At 30.7% G+C, this 27484-nt stretch overlaps 2 protein-coding genes across 2 annotated transcripts; both read right to left on the bottom strand.

Moving 5' to 3' along the window:
• Positions 1-2146: 2146 nt before the first annotated feature.
• LOC144835711 (uncharacterized) lies at positions 2147-21802 on the bottom strand. Its single transcript, XM_078690782.1, has 20 exons — positions 21786-21802; positions 21339-21350; positions 12637-12764; positions 12241-12555; positions 11944-11967; positions 11349-11505; positions 10405-10505; positions 9543-9634; positions 7873-7963; positions 7421-7500; positions 6902-6947; positions 6323-6504; positions 5894-6001; positions 5585-5764; positions 5229-5489; positions 4828-5034; positions 4393-4554; positions 3870-4181; positions 2368-2436; positions 2147-2179 (listed from the first exon to the last, which is right to left on the bottom strand). The coding sequence occupies exons 1-20, from the start codon at positions 21800-21802 to the stop codon at positions 2147-2149; spliced, it is 2577 nt and encodes an 858-aa protein (XP_078546908.1).
• Positions 21803-22861: 1059 nt separating this feature from the next.
• On the bottom strand, positions 22862-26745 carry LOC144835701 (uncharacterized). Its single transcript, XM_078690773.1, has 2 exons — positions 25737-26745; positions 22862-25608 (listed from the first exon to the last, which is right to left on the bottom strand). Exons 1-2 carry the CDS (start codon positions 26743-26745, stop codon positions 22862-22864), a joined length of 3756 nt encoding a protein of 1251 aa, XP_078546899.1.
• Between the last annotated feature and the right edge of the window lie 739 nt (positions 26746-27484).

Here is a 27484-nt window from a genome sequence, read left to right as displayed (position 1 = left end):
GGTATCCAAGTGATTTATATAACGATCGTAGCCAACCTTGCACGCTACACCACGCCTCATCATAATAGTCTGCTATGTTTTTGGGGTTCAGGAGAACACAAACCTCTGTCATAATATGAAATGGCAAGATAGGTGATGGGATGTCTTTATAGATTCCAATGAGATATCGCAGATATCCTGGAACAGTCTAGTGTCTCTGAGTGGCAATGGCTTGGCAGGCTAAAATAATAAAAAAATAAAGGATTACTAATAATGAATTTTGTATCAATAATAGGATATTGCTTACTATAATAATCATAATTAAAATAATTCATACTTTCAACGTCAATTCCCTTCAACTTTTCGACAAATTTGTTCCAATTGTCTTCGTTTATTTCACCTCTGTTTTTTTCCAGATCAAAGAGCATATCCCATCGATCGGAATATGGTACTGTAGGATTATTGTACATTGCATTGATGGTCATCACGTCGTTATCAGTCAAAGAAGAGAAGAATGATATCGTCTCTTGTCTGTAGGGAGATAGTATTGATGAAACTTCTTCAACATATGGAAACGATGCCATTTCTTTTCGAAGTTTGTTTTTCAGTGCAGATTGCTTGGTGATAATAATGGTATCGTTCAGAAGTGTAAGTTTCTGTAGACTAAGATTTCCAGTATCATGCAATGCCTGCATCATGTTTATTGTACTTTCAACATTGGAAAATGTAGCTTTGTCCAATAAATCACTGTATATGCATTTCAACATATTGAAAAGTCGGCGTTTGTCATACCAGGATGAAAAAATTAGCAATATCATGTTGTACTGGCCATCTGGTATTCCTTATAAAATAAACAAAAAAGTACAGAGTAATTTGTTAAAGGGAAATTTTAAGGTTTTAAAGTTTCTAACAAAAATGTTATAATAATGACAATAATTTGAAGATGTTATGGTGATGACTTTGATTATTATAATGTGAATAAAAGTGGTCTTTACGTCACAAAAGAGAGAAATAAAATATTTTCCACTCTGTGAACTTTTTATAACTATTATTTTCATTTGGCATTGACTACTGTTATTGTTTATATTGATGGCAGCATTAAGACATAATTATTTATCATTATGAGAAGGTCAACCATAATGAGGTGTGATAACACAATGTACTGCATGTTTTGTAAGGTTTTTTGATTATTATTTTATTGAATAAATTACTTCTAAGCTTTATCTCCTATTGTTTTGTTCATGCCAACAGCCCCATGATTATTGGGGTTTAGAATATATTGCAATTCAAATGCTGTCGATCTTAAATTTATTTATTTATTTAATTACGGCATAAAAATATAATACAAAAAGCAGCAAAAGCTGAAATTTTGATATATTATATTTTAAGATGGTATAATCATTGCTTGTGAAACTGGGTGAGTGGGGAACACAGGCTTTAAGTCATAGTGAATAGGTTCGCTTTTGTGTCCCATGCCAGCTCACTCAGTTGGTTCTATTGTTTGTTTTTTTTTTGTATGTCGTGTTTTTCATGTATTTTATAATTGCCAATAAAAGAATAAGAATAAGAATAAGAATGTACATGTAAAATATAAAACATTATGGGCAGCACACACCAGGAAAATCAAAAACAACAAAAACATATACAAATAACATTACAAAAAAATTGTCAATTGTGAGATCCTATTGCACAAAAAGATAGTTGATTATTTTTGTTTAAACTAAAATTCAATTTGAGAAGAATGCTTATAAAATTTACCTATGATGTTTATTTAACAATTGTGGTATGGGTGACATCCTGTATCTTTGAGTTTTAAATTTAGGTATTTCAAGCAAATGATTAGATCTTAATGCTCTCGACGGTTTGTGATACGGGAAAAGCAAATCTTCATCAACTGTAGGAATGAGGGAAGCATACATATTATTTTTGTACAAAGAATTTTTATTTTGAGTGTAGCAGAATTACTTACCATGTTCAGAAAGGGAAAAGGAAGGCTGTGAACAATTTTCTAATCCATTTCCAAATAAACATCTGACTTTGGAAGTATTCATTCCATCTCTCATCCCACATCGAGGCGTTGACTCTAGGCAATCTTTAAGTTTGTGCAAGTGGATGTTCTCCGTAGAACAAACGTTGCACAGGACACAGAAGTTAAACACAACACGTTTCATCCATTTGTGACCAATGTCCTGTAGGTTTTCTTCAATGAACTCAAGTACCTGTAAATCAGAAATACAAGTTAAAGATGTTATTTGTTTACCTTGTTATTACTAAAATTATTCATTAATACTTAGGAATATTATTCTATATTATTTTTCATAGGCCTACTATACTGGAAATTAGCAAAGGAAGCAAATATAATGTATCAAAAAGGCACACAGCACTTACCTCTTTGCAGACACTGGGAGATGGTTCAAGGTCTACAATACCATCAACTTTAAGTCTGTAAATAATCACCTATTATAAAGGAAAAATATGATTGAATTTTAAGATAATCAAATTGTGTTAATAAGCTTTATTGTGACATTTTAACATTTTGTAAACTTTATAAATGCTGAGCTATTTCTATATTAAATATATAAAAGCTTTTAAATTGTATTGTTTAGATAAAACCTTGTGTAATTGCTTTTTTGAATATACTAAAAACATACAATAAGTAGTATAGTTGCTTATTGAATCGAAATTAAACAGTAGGTGATCACACAAAATGTCATTTTTTTTTCTTATGTAATAATTATTGATAGTAAAATAAAAGTATTGTGAAAATGTATGAATTGTATTTATGTAAACATAATGATGTAAAATGTATAACTGCTAATTTTAGTTGATGGGAAAGGCAACATCAACACTAAAGTTTTCAGGAAAGCCACTCACACAAATCAATACTTGGATTTTAACTCACATCATCCACTACAACACAAGTTATCCGTTATCCGCACACTTCTACACAGATGTAACACGATAATCACAAACAATGCAGACAAACAGAATGAAACTAAGATGATACATACTTCACTAACACAGTGTAACTACCCAACATGGACGATTAGAAAGGTACAACGTAACTTAGATAAACAAAAAACGGACACAAAACCCGAAATGGAAGACATAAGAGGGTCGATATCCATCCCATATGTTTAAGGCCTTTCAGAAAAAATCAAGAGAACATTTAAAAAATATAACATACGAACATACTTTAAATCGTCTAACAAAATTAAAAACTTAATCGTCCGACCGAAAGACAAAGCATGCACAGAGGATTCCTGCGGTGTTGTTTACAAAGTGGGTTGCACCAACTGTGAGATGGTGTACATTGGGGAAACGGGTAGGGCACTTAAAACCAGAATTAAAGAACACAAGAAAGATGTTGAGGAAAACACACAGAACATACAGACGCGCGCATCGCTGAAAGTTTCGTCCTCCGTTTTTACATAAATCAGCGATCACGGACCATATGGCCACACATAATCACATACCTAACTGGGATAATATAGATGTACTACATAGAGAACAAGTTTGGCTTAAACGTAAAATTAAAGAAAGCATCAGCATAAGAAAGCAAAATAAAAATAAAAAGATGAATAGAGACGAAGGCGCGCACCAACTATCTCATATTTATGATCAGCTACTGACGACGACTGGTCCCCTAGGCTATACACCAGAAACATCCAGTGGCTGGAAAGGAGACCAATCGGCGTCATAATGCATAGCAACTGAGGAAGTCAAGCTGACAGCTAGACGAAACTGTCTTGCAAACGTAAGTTTTATTTACATAACTGGTTTACTATCAAAGAACTACATATATCTATATGCTTATGTAAGGTCTTATCATTACTTGCAGTACAGAAAACAAATTGGAAATACCCTTCATGCAAACACTTGTAGCTTACCTGTATACACGATCTTTTTTCAGGCAGGATCCTGAAAATTGCATCATGAATCTCATCAATGTATACTTTCACCTGCTGGTAAAAAAGCTTAGGATTATATCCCCCATCATGTGTCCTCTGTTGTGACCAATGCACGATTCTTACTACCAGTCGATAGTACAGTCCTTCAGGTAGGAAACCATCAAAGTCAACGTAGAATACCGCAGTATTCTTTGACTTTGTCAGTTTATCAAGTGATACCATTTCGTGACTTTCATTCTTCTTCAGCAGTGATGGCACATAAAAGAGGCGATCGCCTTCAACACCTGTTATCTTCTGCAAAAATGTTTAATAATTAAATAAATTTTTGTTAAAATTAACTGTGATGAGACTAAAGAAATGCATACCCAAAGGTTCCTAATATTGCTCAGATACTAGTTGCGCGTTTTCAAACAATTCTGTAAATTGATACAGAAACAACTGGAAAAATCAAGTCGATACTAAAACCAAAAAAATTGAAGTACTGCTATCAACCTGTCTTTACCTGAGTAGATGGAGTCTTGACGCATAGTAAGTCAAATTTCTGTATCAGTTGTAACAGTGCTTCAAATATCTCAAGAAAGTCTTGCCACATACGTCTAAGTAGTCTCTCTTCCAGGAGACCCTCTTCGTCAAGTTTTCTCCAAGAGCTTCTAAACTCTGCATACTAAAAAAATACACTTAAGTGCTCAGTTTCTGAGGGAAATACTTGGTAAAATAACAGAGGTCATCATATTTCATATTTTGATCCATATTGAAAATAAAGATAACAAGATATTGATAAGCATTCGTGATGTCACAAAATAAATACATTTTTTTGAAAAATGAAACACTACTACACTAAAAACATATGATCAAATGCATGTTGCACTGAAACAACAAACCAATATCTGTACTTGAAACACAGACAAAAAAAATAAAATTGAACTAAACTTCATACTTGTTTTGAAGGATCTTTAACCGTGATGACTAGCTTGAAAATGTCAATCAACCATTGCGGTATAAGAATGATGATGTCATTGAGGTCGCTATTTGGCGTGTTTCGTTCTCCGTAATAAACAATGTTTCCAAGGTCATGATGAAAATGCAACATAGCAAACATTTGATCCTGTTTAGTGATATGACACTTGGAAGCTAGTTTTGTTACCTAAAATGTTAATAAACAAAACAACTGAATAGACATTTACAAAAATAAGTTTGGAAATTAAACTGAATTAGCACACCAATGTTTTATCTAGTTTTTCTTCTTTTTATTACAAAAGTGCTTAATACAAATTGCCAAATACATTATTTTCCTTTGATTGCTAGTGGATTTCCTATACACACAGCTAGTATACTTACCTGCTTAAAGGTAATTGAGTGTTTATGCTTAGCACGTAATTTTTCAACTTCATGCAAGAAATTCAACCACTTCAATGGCATCTTCTTTCCCATATATGGTTCATTCTTAGCTACCTCTGTGATATGATCTCTAAGCTCAACAATGGATTTATCCAATGGTGATCTGATACTATTATCAATGGCATAGTACTTGAACACAACGTGACCTTCGTAAGGTTTTCCCCTAAATTCTTTCCTTATTAATCCAAATCTTTCTTCAGTCTACAAAAAAATAATATTAATATGAAAAAAACACTTGTATATAATCTGTAACAATATTTATAAAAATATCATTAAAATATATATAATATATTCACAGTAGCTTGTCTCTGTTCATCATTGCCTGGAAGACTTTCTCTGTGAGTGCCAACAATAAATATAGGTGGTGAACACTGTTGCTGGTTTGACACTTGATTTTCAATGGTATGTGAGTAGATTAAATGCGACCAGAAAAGTAAACGATCTAAGTTGGTCATATAGTGGTCAGCATCTGAAATCTAAAAATTACAATAATACTATGATACAATGTATTCAAGATTCAAACACTGGAAGTAAATTTTTTATCAGAGAAATATTAACTTATTGATTAGTTAATATTACTAGATTACCCATGAATATGTATGTACCTGTGTTTTTCCATAATCTCTATGAAATACTTTTACTCTTGATGGTGCATTGAGGTCATGGCAGAGATTGAAACAGATGATGTAAATAGCACGAGATACCAGAAACATCTATTAAAAAGAAATGAATCAAATAAAACAAAATGTGGTAAATAAATACTTGCCGTACCGCGTCGAGAGTGTTAAGAGTCGATATCCAATCGAATTTTAACAATACCAGTGGCCTAATAGGTATAGGTATCTGCATTTTAAAAAGAAAGTTCCGAGTTCGAATCTTGGTTGGAGAGTCTTTACTGTTTCTAAATTAATTAATTCATTTTCAGTATATCAACAGGCTGTGTAGAACTTCTTTGCTTGTCAATTTATACTGTATTCTAAGCAACAGTTACAAGTTACAATTATTTTGAAGCAAAATAGTCAATGTGTGGCTACCTGATGAGTAATGTAATAAAGATCTTGTCCTGCAAAATCCCAGATGCTGAAAGTCAGATCATCAATTGCCTCTTGTAACTCTTTACTCTCTTCTAACAATTGATTCTGTCCATGACCTTTCTTCCTTTTAAGGATGTCTTCAACAAGTATGAATACCTCTTCTTGAATATCTGCTTCTAGGCCTATTTCCAATAATACAACATTTATAACATAATAACAAGCGTTTGCTTACAACAGGGTCTCTCAATTTCAAGTCTTTGTAATTTAATAAAATATTGAGTACCCGGTGAACCATTATGAATGTTGCATATATGTTGTATATTACTGAAATGTGATTCACATTAAAAAGTTTTTGAGCTAATTAATTACCGAACAAAAATGTATAAATTATACATTTAATAAGTGTCTGTGTCCACTTACAAAAGGTTTTAAATATGAGAGGTACCACATTTTCTTAATAGATACATCTATTTATAATGTTTTTACATAACATACATTTATTGTTGAGAAATTATTAATAATATATAAGCTAACTAGCGTTTTTTTGCCAATTGATATGTAATTTCCACAAAGCCTCACCAAATTCTTCATATTCCTCCTTCATTATTTCAATTTTTCTTGGATCCTATGTAATTAAAATAACAATGCATGTGAGAAGGCAAAGAAAACACAAACAAATATTGTAAATTTACAAAATGCAATAAACTGCTACATAAGGATTTTATAATGATTTCGTAATGTGGGATCGATAATTATTTTAGGCAAACTGAAAAGTGTATTCTATATACTTTATATGACATAATTACAAATTGTTGCCAAGTAGAATGATGTAGGCCTAAACAGTATTAAACATTTCACATTACTATTTTGATGTTACAAAGGGAAAACAAATCAATAGATGAAACAAAAACTGAATAAAACCAAGTTTCCATTTGAGACTCTCTTGGAATTTTATTTTTAACAAAATATATCAATTAAAATTGTTATATTTTGTCATTTTTGTGATTCCAAATTGCAGTATTAAAAAAAAAGCAATTGTTTAAACACCTGGTATACAGCTTTGTTAACTAAATAGAGAATTGATAATTATTTTCAAACCTGAGGTTTTTCTTTGTTCTCTTTCTCTACTTCAACATTTTCTTTGTGAGGTCTTTCTTTCAAAGCTACCGCTTTATTCCCTATCAAGAAAAAAGGTAAAGACATTATATAAAATATTGTCATTATTACGTCACAAACCATTTAACTGTGATTTCTAAAACAATACACGTTGAAGTCATAGTAAATTATTAATTTTAAAATATTTTAAATATTAGTATATATAAGAAGATGTAAGTAACAGAAGATAGTATTAATAGTATGTACCTACAGGAACAGCAGATACTAACATGGAACATGATTGAGTAATGATATTTAATCCTAATTGTGGTTAATTTGCTTAGTATTTAATTCTACAATAAAGCGTTCCTTTTTTAGTGTTGAAGCCAATCAACTTTTGAATTTTGTATAAAAATGTAGGTCTAATTGACAGTGGTGCAAAAAATATCTTATACCTTTGTGTGGAGAAGTTGGATTTTCTACCTCTGGTTCAGCAACACTGCCACCATCATTTTCCTGTTTTTTCTTTTCATCTTCTCTTAACCTCTGTATATTGCAAACATCGACATTAAAATAATAATAATAATAATTATAATATAATTAGCATAAAGACAATTAATATTCTCTGAAAAATAGTTGAAATTTTTGCTTTAAATTACTTTCCATTAAAATTATTAAGAGTGAAACAGCAGCATTGTTCGGCTTAGAAAAAAATAACAAAGTAATTAAGAATAGTCATTTCATTACAAAACCAAAATTATGTATCAGCAGCAAATTTATATATGGGATTATTTATTTTATTATGTGATTATTATGAATATAATGTTATGAAATGAATATGTGATAAAATGAAATGAATTGGTTATGAAATGAATGTTCTAAAAATGCATACATTAAGAAATGGATACGTTAAGAAATGAATACACTAAGAAATGAAAACACTAAAAAATAAATATTTTAAGAAATCAATAAGCTAAGTAATGAATATGCTAAGAAATGAATATGCTAAGAAATGAATATGCTAAGAAATGAATATGTTAAGAAATTATGCTAAGAAATAAATATGCTAAGTAATGAATACACTAAAAAATGAATATTTTAAGAAATGAATAAGCTAAGTAATGAATATGCTAAGAAATGAATATGCTAAGAAATGAATATGCTAAGTAATGAATATGCTAAGTAATGAATATGATAAGAAATGAATACACTAAGAAATGAATATGTTAAGAAATTATGCTAAGAAATAAATATGCTAAGTAATGAATATGCTAAGAAATGAATACACTAAGAAATGAATATGCTAAGAAATTAATATGCTAAGAAATAAATATGCTAAGAATTGAATATGTTAAGAAATTAAGTAATGAATACACTAAAAAATGAATATTTTAAGAAATTAATATGCTAAGTAATGAATATGCTAAGAAATGAATATGCTAAGAAATGAATATACTAAGTAATGAATATGCTAAGTAATGAATATGCTAAGAAATGAATATGCTAAGAAATGAATATGCTAACAAATTAATATGCTAAGAAATGAATATGCTAAGTAATGAATACACTAAGAAATGAATACACTAAGAAATGAATATGTTAAGAAATAAATATGCTAAGTAATGAATACACTAAAAAATGAATATTTTAAGAAATTAATAAGCTAAGTAATGAATATGCTAAGAAATGAGTATGCTAAGAAATGAATATGCTAAGAAATAAATATGCTAAGTAATGAATATGCTAAGTAATGAATATGCTAAGTAATGAATATGCTAAGAAATGAATAAACTAAGAAATGAATATGTTAAGAAATTATGCTAAGAAATAAATATGCTAAGTAATGAATATGCTAAGAAATGAATACACTAAGAAATGAATATGCTAAGAAATTAATATGATAAGAAATAAATATGCTAAGAATTGAATATGTTAAGAAATTAATATGCTAAGAAATAAATGTGTTAAAGAAATGAATATGCTAAGAAATGAATATGTTAAGAAATGAATGTGTTAAGAAATGAACGTGTATGAAATGAACGTGTTATGAAATATATTTTAGTAATAAAAGAAAAAAAAAAATAATTAGTATTATTTAAATTAAATATGTGAATATTTCTCTAACCTCATGTTGTTTCTCTCTTTTATTCTGCAAAATATCTTTTACAATTTTGTCTGCGAAAGTTCTTACTATTTCTTTCCTTGCTTTACTTCCTTCTATAAATAGTGATGAAATGTTAATGAATTGGGCGTATCTAATAATTTTCGATGTCCTACAAGAAAAGGGCACTTGCGGGACTGAGTATATTTCGCTATTTTGAAATCTTTTGAAAAATAGGTCCCCGGAAATTGCACTTGTACATGAAAGAAGTCTCCAGAACTAGCTCTACCATGGTTGGGGCTGAGTTAAACAAAATTTTGAAAAATAGAGCCGCTAGGTCCCCCGAAATTGCACTAAGGAAATTATAAGTTTACAGAACCATGCACACCATGGTTGGGATGAAACTAAGACAAATTTGAAAAATAGAGTTTTTAGGTTCCAGGAAATTGGACTTATTATACTTCAAAATATGAAACGAAATTGATAAGTGTAAGATCAGCTCTATGGTTGGGGCTGAGCGAGTTCTGCGGGTTTTCATAAATTGCACTTATATTTTGAAAATGTCAGGCCCAGAGGACTAAAAAAGTGGACCTTTTTGCCTTTTTGAATGTTGCGTCCGCAAGCCCCGCAACCCCAGCCTATACCCATAAAACAACACAATTAAAGTAATAAGAGATTGTCTCAATTAGACTAATAGTCTAATTGGTTCCCGGACTCTGTGGACCCCGTCTTTGGATACACCCTTGATGAAAAATTACGGTAATTGGCAATTGTTATTGGTTACTTACGTCAATATTAAGTTTTATTTTAAGGTTTATTTTATCCTAACAATTTACAAACTAAAATTATTCATAATACAAATTTACAGTACTATACTGTAATATACCTTTATTTTGACTTGGTTTCCAGTTAGTAACATGCTTTACGTCAATTGTACATGACAATGATGCTTCAATACCATCAGTCACTTCCTCAGTAGCATTGAATCTAAATAAATGTTTGAGGCACTACACTTTAAATACATTTATGCCAGAACCTTTATATCTAACTTATAGGTTCATGCAATATAAACTAATTTTTTTTAAAGCTTTTAACAGTATAGTGTAAGAACACAAGATGCTGTTAACACATTGTTTAACTATAACTAACAGTAGTCATATTATATACTGTACATATACTGTTGGTTGGGAAGTATAGCTGAATTTTTCACAGACATTTTTCGTAACAAGCTGATTTTTTCAGGTTTAAAATTCGTCCATACACCTGTTTACTAATGACAAATGTTATGAATTAATACAGAATATAAGGAACAAAGCAATCTAATTTAAATTTCAATGGGCATGCCTAGGGCAGCCGAGTTGGCAGGTTTAAAATGAAGAAATTAAATACAAATAAATTTATTCGGTAAATCACAAATCACAATAAAAATAATAATATGTACAATGTTTTACTTAAATTGTATTTATTTAAGAATTTGTACAGTATTACAATATCCATCATATTTTGTTTTTTTAAGCAATTTCCTAATAGAACATTATTATTGGCTTTGAATGGAATAATGCTTGAACATGGATGATTAACAAATTACACTAATAATAGAATAATAGTTTATATTATACATGTAACTTTATTAATAATAGCTGTATAATATAAATTTTTATTCTGATTGTACATAATTAATGCAGTACACAGTGTACGGTAATTGAATGTTATTATTTGAAATTTTAATGTGCCAGATTTGTATTTGTATTTGTATTGAATTCAATAAAATCAATGTTTAATTCCCTCGAATCCATAAAAGTAAAAAAAAAAATGATTAGGCCTACTTACGGTTGACCAGCGAGTGCTTTAGTTAGACTGGTTTTCCCAACACGTTCTTGTCCTACAAGCATTAGACGTGTTTGGTATATAGGTTTGCTGCCTTCTTGTATGGCATCAAGAAATGCATCCTTAGCCTCCTGACCTCTTGCCAACACCTCAAGAGGAACTTTAAAGACACAAATAGAATGCAAATACACATTTAGTACTGGATTATAGGTATGATATTTTTGGTTTTGAATTTTGAGAGATAAAATTCTAAGGCAGAGAGTTTGCTGTAATGTGATAACTGTTAGTAAAGCAGAACATAAAATACAGTCAGAATAAACAAATATAGTTTAATTAAGTACTGTATTATCTGTCCGTAATGATAAATTACTTATTTGTTCATAAAAAAAAATCCTATCTTACTTGGCTATTACCTGGCTAAATGGGAAATGTTTCGCTTTGTAATATTATTGGTCAAACAAAAAAATAATTATAAAAATCAAATCACCATAATTATTAAAACAATTATACACATTAAACCCTTATTAACACCTATTTCTTTCTATTTCTTATTCAACATAAACATTTACTACTATTGCATAACCAATTGTTTACTCACCATCATTCAGTTTCTTCTGTTGCACTGAAAAAAAAAAATATATATTATATTTGATGGTCTACTATAACAATTAAATATTACCAGCATTGAACTTGTGGTGTAGAGCCAATTAGCTACATGCAATTGTATACATTGTATACTCTTAAGGCTCATGGTAATTACTTTATATTTTTTAAATATTCGATAAACAAAATAAAGATAATATTTTGACTGAAACCGGTCACAAAATAAGACATGTGATTCTGCTAAAAACAAACAATGATGGTACAAATGACATACTGTAATACCCGTATTTACCAAATGATCTCACAATAGTAAGTACATGATTCAAATCTTTTTTGTCCTTCAGAAGGGCTTCAAATGCCGTCAACAATTCTATAGTGTCTTCAATGTTGCCTTGAGTCAATCTGCTAATAAAATTCCACACATTTTCAGAATCACTCTTTTCAATATTGTAGAGCTTCGCAAGGATTTCAACTTGTTGAGTATTTAATGATTTGCCAAGTTTAACTAGCATTCGTCTGTAACCTGTGATTTTGTTTAGCTGACTCAGTCTACGATATTTCTTAGATAATTTTTGAGATAGTCTTTGAAGTCCTGTTAACTCAAATACTTCAAATAACAGATCACAATTAACTAATAAATAAAAAGGAATTTTAATGTGACCCTCTGAATGTAATAGTCTAAACAAACTATTAGCCGATGCTGCTTCTAATGCTTGTTTATTGTTGATTATGTCATAGAGGGCGACCTTCAGCATCTGTACATCATTCACTTCAATTCCACTTGAAAGTTCATCTATCACTTGGATTAACTCAGCCCTGCTCATAAAAGAGATAAGGTAATGTATAAATATTCAATTTTATTTTCCAACTAAAAAAAACATTAAGCATACTATTGATTTTAGTTTTAAATTATTTTATATATTTAAAATATAAATATTGTTCTTGCTTATTTTTAACAATTGTTTACTTTATTGGTTATCCGCACTTGGCGGATAACCCTTGTTATTGTCACGATCTTTTTTTTTTGGTTATCCGCAACTTAGTTGCGGATAACCCATGTGATTGTAAATATCTTATTCTTATTTTCTTTCCCGGATTTTTGTGCGTCGCATATCTCTCATCTCTCATGTCAACATAAGATAGTATAACTTTGTCAAAAGATTGACCTGTAGCTGTAGATGTGCAAGAAACTTCGTTATATGAATTTACAGTCGCGCAGCGCAAGTTATGCGCGATTTTATGAACTTCAATGATTGGTTATAGATTATAAACCGAAAGTCATTTTTTATTGACACTTGGTGAAAATTTAAGTCATATCAAGGGCGAATTTTCTATGGATTAAAAATGGCATGTTTCACAAGAAGTTATGCGCGCACGCGCATTTAAAATTTCAAAATGCGCAAAATTAATTTCTTTCTTTCTACGCTGATCATGACATTTTGAGCATGTCAAAAATTCCCACGCGCGCGAAAAATGTACGCGTAAGGTGCGCACGGAGCATGAAAATCATGTGTTCTTCTCTTGAATTATGATTTTACAGCCTTACCTAGTCATTTTAAAAAAGATTGACATCATTTCAAATTAAAATGACGTCATACTAACACGTTGATTTAGACCATTTGCGCGCATTTTAGTTGAAAAAGTGACAAAATATTGTCAAAATTATGTCTATTTTGAATCTATTATAGCTCTTCAGGATCATCCATGACCCCCAATTTTTTTTATTTAATATGTAAGCAGATATGTTGTAGATATGAATTCATGCAGAATCTTTACCCCTCGGATGTTATGACGTCATCGTATGGCCATACGGATTTTTTACTCTTTCGTTATTGCTCATCACATTAAATAGAGCGCATCTCGCTTATACGTATTCCATTTCCTCCGATATTTTAATACTGTCTAGGTCAATCAACTATCTTTTGTATGAGTTAAAAATATTTTAATTTTTATAACGTCATCATGTCTAAAAATGTAAATAACGTTGGTCACTTAATTTCATCTTTACAGTAAATTTCAATCTGTTATAGCTCGTCAGAATAAAAAGTGATAATCATGATTAAAACGTTTTCTGAAAGTTATTGGATTTTAGATACGAATTCATGTGAATATTTTACCAATCAGATGTCATGACGACGTCATAAGGCCAGTTGAATTCAAAAAGTCATATTTTCATCTCTTGCGTAAAAGTTCATTGCGTTTAAACGAGAGCGCATCTCACTTTTACGTGCATAAAATTCTTCAAATTTGTATTAATGTAATTAATTAGATACAGACTGTACCATTCAAATAATAATTTTCAAAGCATAAATATATTAAAATAACTTTTTATTTAAAAAAATATTCAAACTGATACAGTAGATTAATTCAATAGACATTTCCTTAGTGTAGTGTAAAGTAGTGTCTAAATGCAATCCTGATTTGTTATGCTTTGTCCTGACCATAACAATATTTTTTAAATTTACAATTCATTATAATAGTTGTATTTTATATTTTGTTTCACATTTTATTAAACAATTAGACAATTTAAGTTTATACTTTATCCAACAGTTTACTGTAAAATAAAAATATTTTAAGATTCATTAGTATGTTTAAATAAATAATGTCTGTGAATAGTTCTGCATTGTTTAAACTACCTGATTTTATTTTCTAGATTTTTTATTGACAACCAGACTGCTTATGTATTGTAAATTTTTTTTTTCATTTATTATATTTTAGTAAGTTTAATCTTTATTTTTTTCTTGTTTTTGCAATAGTGAGTCATATATGCTGAAACCTTGATTTTTTTATGATTTAAAAATATAATAAATAAATAATAATATATGTATTTTACAATTATTTAAAAGATTAAATTTTGATGTTGTTATTGCTTTGTGGTAACCATAATTGTAAGGCCATTCATTACTTGCAATTTTAAGTGTTCGGTAATAAATTTGACACTTTAAAAATTAAAGAGTCATATAGGCTGAAAGTTAAACCCTTGATTTCTATGATTTAAAAAGATAATCGTACATATTAATTTATGAATTTATTTTAAAATTATTACACTTATTTAAAAGATTAACATTAATAAAGTTACTTGAAATTCAATACATAATTCTTGAGGTGTAATGTCTAAAATCAATTTTGATTTTGTTATGATTTGTCTTGACCATTAATAATTACGCAATTTAATCATTTTACATTTCATTATGAAATTAGAAATAACACAGTTACATGATATTCAATACACAATTCTTGAGGTGTAGGAAGTGTCTAAATGAAACTTTGATTTTGGTATGCTTCTTCTTGACCAAAATATGCAAGTCCATTTATGCATTTTTATTTCATTATACTACTTGTACTTTCAATTGTTTTGTAATAAATGTCACACTTTAGTTAACAATAGATAGTTCAAGTTTATACTTACTCTTGTTGTCTTATCAATTCTCTGTAAAAAAGTATTAAAATTCATTAGTACATAAATAATGTCTGAATAGTTCTGCATTGTTTAAATTACCTGCCCTATTATTTATTGACAACTAGACTGCTATCTATTGTCATTTTTTCTTTCACTCGTGTATGCTAAAATCATTTAATTGTTTGTTTAAAAATGTATAGTAGCAATTTTTAAAAAAATTGTTTTTATTTGGACAAAAATCTATATATATTATTAATTCACTTTGTAATGTATAGTCATATTCCAAATACCCAAAATAAAACAGTAAAATGTTGTAGTATAATTTGTTTTTATATATTTTTTTAAAAATTAATAATTATAAATTTATTTTTACAATTATTATAATTATTTGAAAGATTAATACAGTACATGCAATTCAATACACACTTCCTGAGTTATAGGAAGTGTCTAAATGAAATTTTGTTTTTATTATGTTTTGTTTTAACTATAATTTGTAAGTCAATTCATTCATTTATTTCATTATACTACTTTTACTTTCAATTGCTTTGTAATACATTTTGCATTTTAAATTTAGTAAACAATTAGGCAATTAAAGTTTATACTTACTTAAACCATATGCTGTAAAAAAAAGTATTAAGATTCATTAGTAAGTTTACATAAATAATGTCTGAATATTAATGCATTGTTTAAATTACCAGCTCTGTTATTTATTGACAACCAGATTGCTATTTACTGTCATTGTTTTAACATATTATATTATAGTTAGCTTAAACTTGATTTTGTTATTACTTTTGCAATAGCAAGTTAAAGGTCAAAAGCATTTTGATTATCTTTGTTTTAACAAGTTACCCTGTACCTGTTTTGTATTACTAATACTATCATGGACCTATACATGTTATAGGTACATGATACTATAGTACTGTATTAACCTATTTTACAAATTGGACAATTATCTAAAATATTCAAAAAGACATTCAAAAGTTGTAAGATTGATTTTCTATTTAAATAATGTGTAGGAAGTATGTGTAACTGTAAATGCAATGTTCATGTTTGTTATGCTTTGTGGTAACCATTCTTTATTCACACTAAATGCTGTACAATCATTTCTTTTATAAATATTTTTTGTTTACATAATATAATCTATGTGAATGTATTTTTAAATTATCATAATTATTTTAGAGATTTAAATTATTAATAAACGTACATGAAATTCAATACACAATTCTTGAAGTGTAGGAAGTCTAAATTTGTATTTGGTTATGCTTTGACAATAATAACATTAAGTCCATTCATGAATTTGTATTTTATTATAATACTACTTGTACTTTTAATTTCTTTCAAATAAATATTAATTATTATATTTTTAGTAAGCAACAAAGTTTATACTCACTCTTAGTATGTTTTACATACTGTAATTATATTTCATTATAATACTAGGCCTAGGTACCCTTGGTAATTTATGAATTTATATTTTATTATAATACTACTTGTACTTTTAATTTCTTTCAAATAAATATTATATTTTATAATACTACTACTACTACTACTTGTTGTACCCTTGATTTTTATGATTTAAAAATATAAATATTAAATAATTTATGAATTTATTTTACAATTGGGATGATGCCTAGTCTAGGCTTAGTTTTTAGATATCAAGGTACTAGGGCTTATAGGCCTATTATTACTGACTAGGCTAGTTCTAGGGCCTAAGGAAGGCCTACCTAGCCTCTAGGCCCAGGGTAGGCTAGGCTAGGAGGAGGCCCTTTAGTTATAGTAGGCTAATTAGGCCTACTGTATCTATTTAAGCTAGGCCTAGCCTATAGATAGACAAAGTGAGGATCAGGTGCCGTTTTCGGCCACCTCGACTTGTATGGACTATACCATTATAAAAAGATGGGAAAATAGGGGTGTCCCATTAATTAATCGTTATAATAGCGAATGCAAAACGGAGCTGATGTCGCCATGAAGAGGATGATTGGTGTCTTCCAATATAATCGGCAAGCCGTTCGCTGTAGAACGAGTCAAGCATTTGCATAGACAAACCAATTACTTTCCCCGCTCTACCCAGCACCTTCTCAATAGTCAATATAACTCTTCAGACTGGAAGGTGACCCCCAATTTTTTTTATGGAAGCCAATGAGTTGTAGACATAAATGTATATACACATTAGACGTACAAAATTGTTTGACGTCATCATTTGGCCACATGAATTTTTAAAATAGGCTTTTTTCCCTTTTTGTCATAGACCACCATATTCAACAGAGCGCAACTGGCTTATCTGTGATCGATTTTCTTTTAATTTTTAATATATTCTACCTCAACCAATTATATTACTTATGAGTTGGCAACATTTTAATTTTGATGACGTCATCACGCGTTAAAACTTGAACTACGTAGGTCGTGTAATTTCACCTACACCCTATTTTTTAATATTTTACAGCTCTTCAGAATTTAAGGTGACCTTGATGATTATAATTTATTATGTAGTATAAAAATTAAGCCTATCGGATGTTGTGACGTTATGAAATGGCCAGTTGAAGTTAAAAAGTAGTTTTTTTCTCTCTTTAGTCGAATTTATACAAATTCCAAAGAGCGCGCAGTGCGCTTTTACATGCCAAATTTTTTTCCAAATCTTATAATTTTTTGCTCAATTCATTATCTTTCGAAATTGTGATCTTCAAGTTTATTTTGACAACGTCATCATACATTTTATGACACATAATATCACCAATTAGCACCATAAGCATATATGCATCAGGTAATAGGATTGCATAAATCAATATTTTGCGGTCATATTTAACGTACGTGCATGTTTTTTTTTTAATTGAATATCAGTAAAATTATAAAAATGATCACCTATAATTCGTCAAAGTGACGAATTAAATTTTAGTTTCTATCTTATTCTTCTTTCTTTCTACGAATTTTGTCCGCAGCGTATCTCTAATTCTTGTTAACATAACATTGTATAACTTTGTCAGAAGATTGAACTCTATCTGAAGATGTGCAAGAAACCTCGTTATATGACTTTAGAGTCTCGCAGCGTAAATTACACACGATTATATGAATTTCGCGTATTTATCATAGATCGATAACTATAAAAAATATAACAAAAGTGTAATTTATATTATGCGCTAACTCTCTGTGGAAAAAAATGGCATGTTTTACTAATCATTACGTGCACACGTGCGTTTAAAAATTAAATAATTTCTAATCTAAAATAAATGTCTAATCAACTTTCCACGCGTTTCATGTCATTTTAAGCATGTAAACATTTCCACGAACGCGCAATTTTGTATACGCGGGGTGAGCACGTAGCGCTAAAAACATCTTTTTTTCGCGTGAATTATGTTTTTCCAGCCTTTTCTAGTGTTTTACCAACTTTTAAACAATTTCGACTTAAAATCACGTCATACGAGCACTTCGAATTGGACAATTCATGCGTGTTTTTGATGAAAAAGTTCAAAAATTCGTGAAAATTATGCTTTTATTTAAACAGTCATATATTCTACACGATGAACTTTTTTCTAATTACATATTCTGGAAGCTGATGAGTTGTAGATATCGGATAATGAATAAATATGGCTAACCGGATATTATGACGTCATCGTATGGCCAATCAAATATAAAATATAGGATTTTTGTCTCTTTCGTCATAGCTCATCGCATTTAATAAAGCGCATCTCCACTTATCCGTATTCCATTTTCCTCCATATTTTAATATTGTCTAGGTTAGTCAATTATCTTTCGCATGATTTACCATTTTTAAAATGTTTATGACGTCATCATGTGCAAAAGCGCTTCCATATTCTACATCAAAATTTCTTAACACGTTGGTATGTTTTTGCATGCTCAGATAATTCCCTTCCAAAATTGCTATCTACGTGCTTCATTTTGATGACGTCATCATGTTAAATTATGGATAAAAATACGAGGATGCTTTGCATTTTCCTATCTCATCCTACGATAATTGTTTTTAATAGCTGAAAACCGGTTGAACAGCTCGAGTATAGCATCATAATGTTGAAGTCATGCCGATTTTCTTAAAAAATACTATTTTGATAGATTTAATATACGTTTATACAAAATGTATTGATTTCCGATGAATGAAGCATTCCAATATAACTATTTGGTATAACACAAGTACGTACCCGCTGTAGGAAATTTATTGGCCCTTGAGAAATTAACCTAAAACCTATATAGATATAATATTGCAATTAAATTAATTAATTGCATTACTGTAAATACCTAAAATCATTTCTTTGTAAATATTTTTTGCTTAAATAATAACAATCTATGAAGGTATTTTACAATTATAATTATTTTATAGATTTAAATTATTAATACTGTATAAATGAAATTTTGTTCATGCTTTTGTGCTAACCATAATTGGCCATTCATTATGCTAAGTGTTACGTAATAAATGTCACTTTATCCATGGAGTAATAATTACTCCATATAACAATTGGATATTAAGCTGATACTTACTCTTGCTTTCTTTCCAGTTCTCTGTAAAGAAGTATTAATATTCATTAGTATGTTTACATAAATAATGTATGAATAGTTTTGCATTATTTTTATTACCTGCTCTATTATCTATTGACAATCAGACTGCTATGTATTGCATTTGTTTTATTTTACTCAATTTTTTTAATAGCAAGTTTAATCTTGATTTTCTTCTTTTTCAATAGTGAGTCGTATTGGCTGAACATTTGTTATTCTCTTATGAAAAAGAGAATAAAAAAAAAGGTAAAAGTTTTAGTATTATAAAATCTTTACCAATAATGTTTTTTGTTTATGAAAATATTAGGCCTTGTATCAACCTTTTTGTAATCTAGAAAATTGTTTAAAATATCGTAACACATACAAATGTTGTAAAATCAATATTTTTTTACTGATGTGTAGGTAGGAAGTGTCGAAATTAAATTTTGATTTCGTTATGTTTCGTCTTGCCACATTTTGTAATTTATACAACTATTTTAAATATCCAAAATAACATAGTAAAAAGTTGTACTATAATTTGTTTTTGTAAACATTTTTTGTTGAAATAGTAAAACAAATGAATTTATTGTTACTATTTTGTCTCCAAATAATTTTCCTTAAAATCCTTAATATAAAATGTAGTCAGTCCACTATTGAATTTATTGCAACTTTAATTGTTACTATGGTTACTCCTAGTTTTGACCTCGGGTACCACACTGTATTCTCATTAAGGGAATTGTTTGGGTTTGGACATTCGAATGCATTGACAATAAGATATTAATAATTTTGATAATAATAATGAATAAATATACTTATATGCCTATACTAGTTCAATAGTTTCACTATTGTATAATTCATTTCCTTTTCTTTTTTTTTTTCTTTTTTTTTTCTTTAAACTTATGAACGCACCGTCATAAAACGTGTGCCGCTGTTCTAAAAGCGTCTGTTCAATAAAGTTATTGACTTAATTTGTACATTGTACAGTATAAAGTATTAGTAATACAGTAGCATTCACCTTTTTTGCCAGTTATAAATGCAATGTTTGTACGCTGTATTGCTATTTTTAGTGTAGTCTAGATAATGTTTTTCTTTGTAATCCTCCACAGTTTTACCAATACGATACACTACGATACACGCATAATAAACGTTAGTAAAGAAACTCTAACTTTATGTACATCTATGTGTCTTATTTGGTTATCTGGCTGTCTAGAGGTCGCGACCGTTATCGAGGGCAGCACAGTTACAATTATTACAATTATTTGAAAGATTAATACAGTACATGAAATTCAATACACAATTCCTGAGGTGTAGGAAATGTCTAAATGCAATTTTGATTTTGGTATGCTTTGTTTTAACCAGGGAAGAGTGAAAATACAATTTAATGTCACTCTTTCCGGGTTTTAACTATAAATCGATTCATTCATTTATTTCATTATACTACTTTTACTTTCAATTGTTTTGTAATACATTTTGCATTGTTAATTTAGTAAACAATTTAACTTTATACTTACTCTATCCGTTTGCTGTAAAAAAAAAAGTATTAAAGATTCATTAGTATGTTTACATAAATAATGTACGAATAATTTCTGCATTGTTTAAATTATCTGCTCTATTATTTATTTCAACCAGAAGGTTTGTGTATTGTTCTTCTCTTACTCATTATATCATTATTATTACTGTAAACACAAGTTATGTCTAGCATCTGTAAAGTCATTTTAATTTAAACAAATCTTGAATTATTAAAAAAACTATTAATATACGCAAGGGATGAGTTAAAACAAACTGTGACAGAGACGTAATAGTGAGGCACTAAGGTCTTTGAATTAATTTTGATTTTGTAAATGCTTTGCCTTCGTATGCAAGTTTATTCATCATCAGATATAAGCTTCATTAGTATAACATAAATAATTTCTATTAATACTGTATAAATGAAATTTTGTTCATGCTTTTGTGCTAACCATAATTGGCCATTCATTATGCTAAGTGTTACGTAATAAATGTCACTTTATCCATGGAGTAATAATTACTCCATATAACAATTGGATATTAAGCTGATACTTACTCTTGCTTTCTTTCCAGTTCTCTGTAAAGAAGTATTAATATTCATTAGTATGTTTACATAAATAATGTATGAATAGTTTTGCATTATTTTTATTACCTGCTCTATTATCTATTGACAATCAGACTGCTATGTATTGCATTTGTTTTATTTTACTCAATTTTTTTAATAGCAAGTTTAATCTTGATTTTCTTCTTTTTCAATAGTGAGTCGTATTGGCTGAACATTTGTTATTCTCTTATGAAAAAGAGAATAAAAAAAAAGGTAAAAGTTTTAGTATTATAAAATCTTTACCAATAATGTTTTTTGTTTATGAAAATATTAGGCCTTGTATCAACCTTTTTGTAATCTAGAAAATTGTTTAAAATATCGTAACACATACAAATGTTGTAAAATCAATATTTTTTTACTGATGTGTAGGTAGGAAGTGTCGAAATTAAATTTTGATTTCGTTATGTTTCGTCTTGCCACATTTTGTAATTTATACAACTATTTTAAATATCCAAAATAACATAGTAAAAAGTTGTACTATAATTTGTTTTTGTAAACATTTTTTGTTGAAATAGTAAAACAAATGAATTTATTGTTACTATTTTGTCTCCAAATAATTTTCCTTAAAATCCTTAATATAAAATGTAGTCAGTCCACTATTGAATTTATTGCAACTTTAATTGTTACTATGGTTACTCCTAGTTTTGACCTCGGGTACCACACTGTATTCTCATTAAGGGAATTGTTTGGGTTTGGACATTCGAATGCATTGACAATAAGATATTAATAATTTTGATAATAATAATGAATAAATATACTTATATGCCTATACTAGTTGTACTTTTTCACTATTGTATAATTCATTTCCTTTTCTTTCTTTTTTTCTTTTTTTTTTCTTTAAACTTATGAACGCACCGTCATAAAACGTGTGCCGCTTCTTACCTTTAGTGATTCTTACCTTTAGTGATTAAAAGAGGCTGTGAGCTAATGCTCGTAATAGTTGCCTCCTCTCCTTTTGTTTATGTGAATGTCGAGGTTGTTTTTGAATGAATTTGTGTTTGTGCTGTTAATGACATGTTCTGGTAGTGAGTTCCATTTGTTGATTGCTCTGACGTCAAAATAGGTATCTCTCCTGATGGTTTTGTATCTAGGTTTTGATAGTGTAAGTGAGTGTCCTCTGGTTATATAACCTCCGGGGTTCTGCCTTAGAGTGAAAAATGAATTTGCCTCAATGTTTACTATACCATGAATAATTTTGAACATTTCAATGAGATCGCCTCTATCTCGTCTTTCTTCGAGTGTTGGTAGGTGAAGCATTGCAAGACGCTCATCAGCGGGAAGATCCCTAAGTTCAGGTACAAGTTTGGTTGCTCGGTTTTGTGCTCTTTCTAAAATCTTCTTGAGTCCAACTTGGTTAGGTGACCACACTTGTACACAGTACTCTAAGAGTGGACGAATTAGCGTTTTATACAATGGGATGAACATCTCTTTATCTAAGTAAGTGAAGGTGCGCCTGATCATTGCAATTCTGCCATTAGCTTTTGCGACAATCTTGTTTATGTGGGTTTTGAATTTGAAATCTGTAGTAACAGTTATTCCCAGATCACTTTGCTCAGTCACAGATGCAAGTTCAGTGTCACCAAGACGATATGTATGATTAGGATTTTGCGACCTCATATGTACAACATTACACTTTGTCTCATTGAACTGGAGAAGCCAGCGTTTACTCCATGTGTTGAGTTTGTCAAGGTCTTTTTGAAGAATGTGGGCATCATTTTCAGAGCGTATGCGGCGATATACTTTTGCATCATCCGCAAATAACTTGCCGTTTGAGTTGATTGAGTCAAGAATGTCGTTTATAAAGATCAGGAAGAGTACTGGACCTAGAACTGAGCCTTGGATGACTCCACTAGTCACTGGTAGCCAACATGATAGTTGCCCTTTAACAGAGACACGCTGACGTCTATCATGAAGAAAGTTGGATGTCCACTTTAGGATTTTGCCTGATATACCAGTTGCTCTCAGTTTAGCTATCAGTCTTTCATGAGGTACCATATCAAATGCTTTACGGCAGTCTAGATATACAACATCGACAGAGTCACCATCGTCAAATGCGTTGTGAATATCTTGAAAAAATTCTAAGAGTTGTGTGCAGCAAGAACGTTTTGGTCTGAAACCATGTTGATGTTTACTCAAGATGTTGTTTCTTTCGAGGTGGGATACCATGGCACTTTTGATGATCCTCTCTAGTAGTTTGCCAACAACGGATGTCAGACTAATAGGCCTGTAGTTTGATGGGTTTATTTTGGAGCCGGCTTTATGGATTGGTGTGACGTTCGCGTCTTTCCATTCCCTTGGTATGCTACCGGAACTAACAGATTTGCAAAAGATAATATGTAAAGGAACAGACAAACTTTTGATGCATTCCTTCAGTACCCGAGGATGAACACCGTCCGGGCCTGGTGATGAGTTCGAGTTTAGTTGGTTGATGGCGGATTCGACTTCATCAATGTTAATTTCTAGGTCATCTAGCAGTGAGCCCTCAAACACATTATCAGGTATCGGTATTTCGTTTGTGTCTTTGGTAACATAAACTGCGTTAAATGTTGAATTTAGAATTTCACTGTTTTCTAGGCTAGATGTTGAGAGAGAGCCATCAGGTCGTTTAAGTTGAGTTGCTTCAGCTTTTATTGATGTGCGGCTCCTAGCATATGCATAAAACGCCTTTGGATTGTTTTTTATGTTGAGTGCCAGATCACGTTCAAATGATGCCTTTGCTCGTCTCACAGCTGTTACTGAAATGTTACGTGCTTGACAGTATTTCTTGTACCTTGCTTTTGTTGGTCTTTTGTGGTAGTGTTTCCAGGCTTTTTCCTTTGCTGCTATCTTGGATAGGGTCTTGGCAGTCATCCATTTTTGTTTGCTAGGAGTGCACGAGTGTGTAGTTTTAGTAAGTGGTACAAAGTTTGATGTTACTTGCTGATACTTGTCATGAAAGAACTCCCACGCTTCAATAGATGATTTGTCATTTAGCAGTTTGTTCCAGTTGTAGGAACTGAAGTGAAAGTTCATTGCAGAGTAGTCGCCCTTGTGGTAATTAAGTTTGGTAGTGGTGGTGTCATCCTTTGAAAGCACTGATCCCTTTTCAAGTAGGAAATCAAAGGCCAATGTTGCATGATCACTCTTGCCGATAGGTGGTAAATAATTGATTTGATCTATTTCAAGTTCATTTTCAGTGAAGATTAGGTCAAGTGTAGATGGTCGATCATTGCCCCTTACCCTTGTTATGTCATGGACATGTTGAACAAGAAGGTTGTCACAGCATGTTTCATAGAACAGCTGTTGGTCACTCTCTGGTAAGCCATGCACAATGTGATCTGTCCAGTTAATCTCTTTGTAGTTGAAGTCTCCGGCTATAATAAGTTGGTCATGTTCAATATTACACATCTGATTTATAGACAGATTTATTGATGTGTTATAATTGCGGGTAGAGTTAGGGGGTCTGTAAATACATGCAACAGCTAGTTTCTTGTCGCCAAATCTAAGTGAACAAACGCAAATTTCACTGTCAGTCCAAACAGGTTCTTGGATAATTTCTGAAATAATATCATTTTTAATCAAAATGGCTACTCCGCCGTCCTTAATGTTAGGCCTGTCTCTACGATAAACTGAAAAGTTTTTAGTATCAAAATAAAAGTCGCTTGAATCGTTTTCTTTCAGTTTTGTTTCAACTATAAAAATAATATGTGGTTTTTCTTCCAAAATTAAAGTTTGTAAGAGGTCGGCTTTATTTGAGATGCCATCTAAGTTAGTGTAGATGCACTTGAGGCAGCTAGGTGGTTGCTGGCTTGTGCTGTACTTTGACTTCGAGGTTTGAGCCTGATGTTGGGGTCTATCAGCACTAGTTTTTCCCGCTTTATGACCCACTTCTGGTTGGTTACGCCTGACAGGCGTAATTGGTCGTTTTTTGTATCTCGAATGGACTCCATAGCAATTCGTTCTGCTCGTTCTTTCTTTGTGCGGTCTGGGTACATAACTACGTGCGGATAGAGGTTTGAAAGCGTTAGTTGGTTTCTCGCTACCCTTGATAATAGTTTGTACTTGGTAGTTTCGTCCGCAAACATGGCTTTAACAAGTCTTGTTCTATTGCTGTTTGGGGGTCGGGTTGTGTCATTAAGCCTGATTGCGGATACCACTTCTACTTGTCCAAGACCTGATGCAGCTGCAATCTTTTTTACTGATTCAATATCGTTTGATGATTCAGGTAGTCCTTGAATAATGATATTGCATTTTCTCCGTGATCTTTCTTCTAGATCTTGTCTAAAATCGATAAGCTTAGTATCTATGGCTTCGTTGAATTCAACGGATTCGCTGTAGTCTGTCTTGGATTCAAGTGTGTTTATTCGATCTTCGGTATCTGCAACACGGCTCTCGAGCACTGTAAACCGCTGTTTGAGTTCTTTGAAAATTTTAGCACCTTTAAATAAATCGAGGAGTGACCCTTCTTCACCTCTACATTGTATGCAGATAAATGGGGGTGAGCCATCTTCAGAGAGAAATTTAAACCCTGCATCACTTAAACATTGGCATTTTGGGTGATACCATTTATCACATCCATCGCAGGCGATGCAATCATCTTTTTCAGATTTAATTGGTTTACCACAGTTATATGAAGGATTTCCAGGGCACAAGTATGTATATTCAATTGCAGCTGATGTTGACTCAGGCTGAGGTAGGCTAGGCCTGATGTCTGTTGGTAGCCTACCACCACTGGAGCCACTGCCCTGGGCTGAAGCAGACCTGCTTTGCCTTGTGGAGGTGTTAGGAGGTGGCCTAGGATTTTGTGGCTTTTTGCTTCCTTTATCCATGTTGGTTGATAATAATGTTGAGTGTATGTTATGAAGGAGAGGGTTAAACAATCTATTACACCTAATTACCTCTAGTAAAACACTTGGCAAGATGAATTTTGACTTGTAGAATTTTAGACTAGTAGCAGGACATGTGTAACCTCTGACATTCAATAAGTAAGTCGCTGTTCTAAAAGCGTCTGTTCAATAAAGTTATTGACTTAATTTGTACATTGTACAGTATAAAGTATTAGTAATACAGTAGCATTCACCTTTTTTGCCAGTTATAAATGCAATGTTTGTACGCTGTATTGCTATTTTTAGTGTAGTCTAGATAATGTTTTTCTTTGTAATCCTCCACAGTTTTACCAATACGATACACTACGATACACGCATAATAAACGTTAGTAAAGAAACTCTAACTTTATGTACATCTATGTGTCTTATTTGGTTATCTGGCTGTCTAGAGGACGCGACCGTTATCGAGGGCAGCACAGTTACATTATTTGAAAGATTAATACAGTACATGAAATTCAATACACAATTCCTGAGGTGTAGGAAATGTCTAAATGCAATTTTGATTTTGGTATGCTTTGTTTTAACCAGGGAAGAGTGAAAATACAATTTAATGTCACTCTTTCCGGGTTTTAACTATAAATCGATTCATTCATTTATTTCATTATACTACTTTTACTTTCAATTGTTTTGTAATACATTTTGCATTGTTAATTTAGTAAACAATTTAACTTTATACTTACTC

This window comes from Antedon bifida, chromosome 1 (genome assembly GCF_963402885.1).
Source record: "Antedon bifida chromosome 1, ecAntBifi1.1, whole genome shotgun sequence".
Taxonomy (NCBI): domain Eukaryota; kingdom Metazoa; phylum Echinodermata; class Crinoidea; order Comatulida; family Antedonidae; genus Antedon; species Antedon bifida.
The sequence above is the reverse complement of the archived record's forward strand: the minus strand, read 5'-3'. Positions and strand labels throughout refer to the sequence as shown.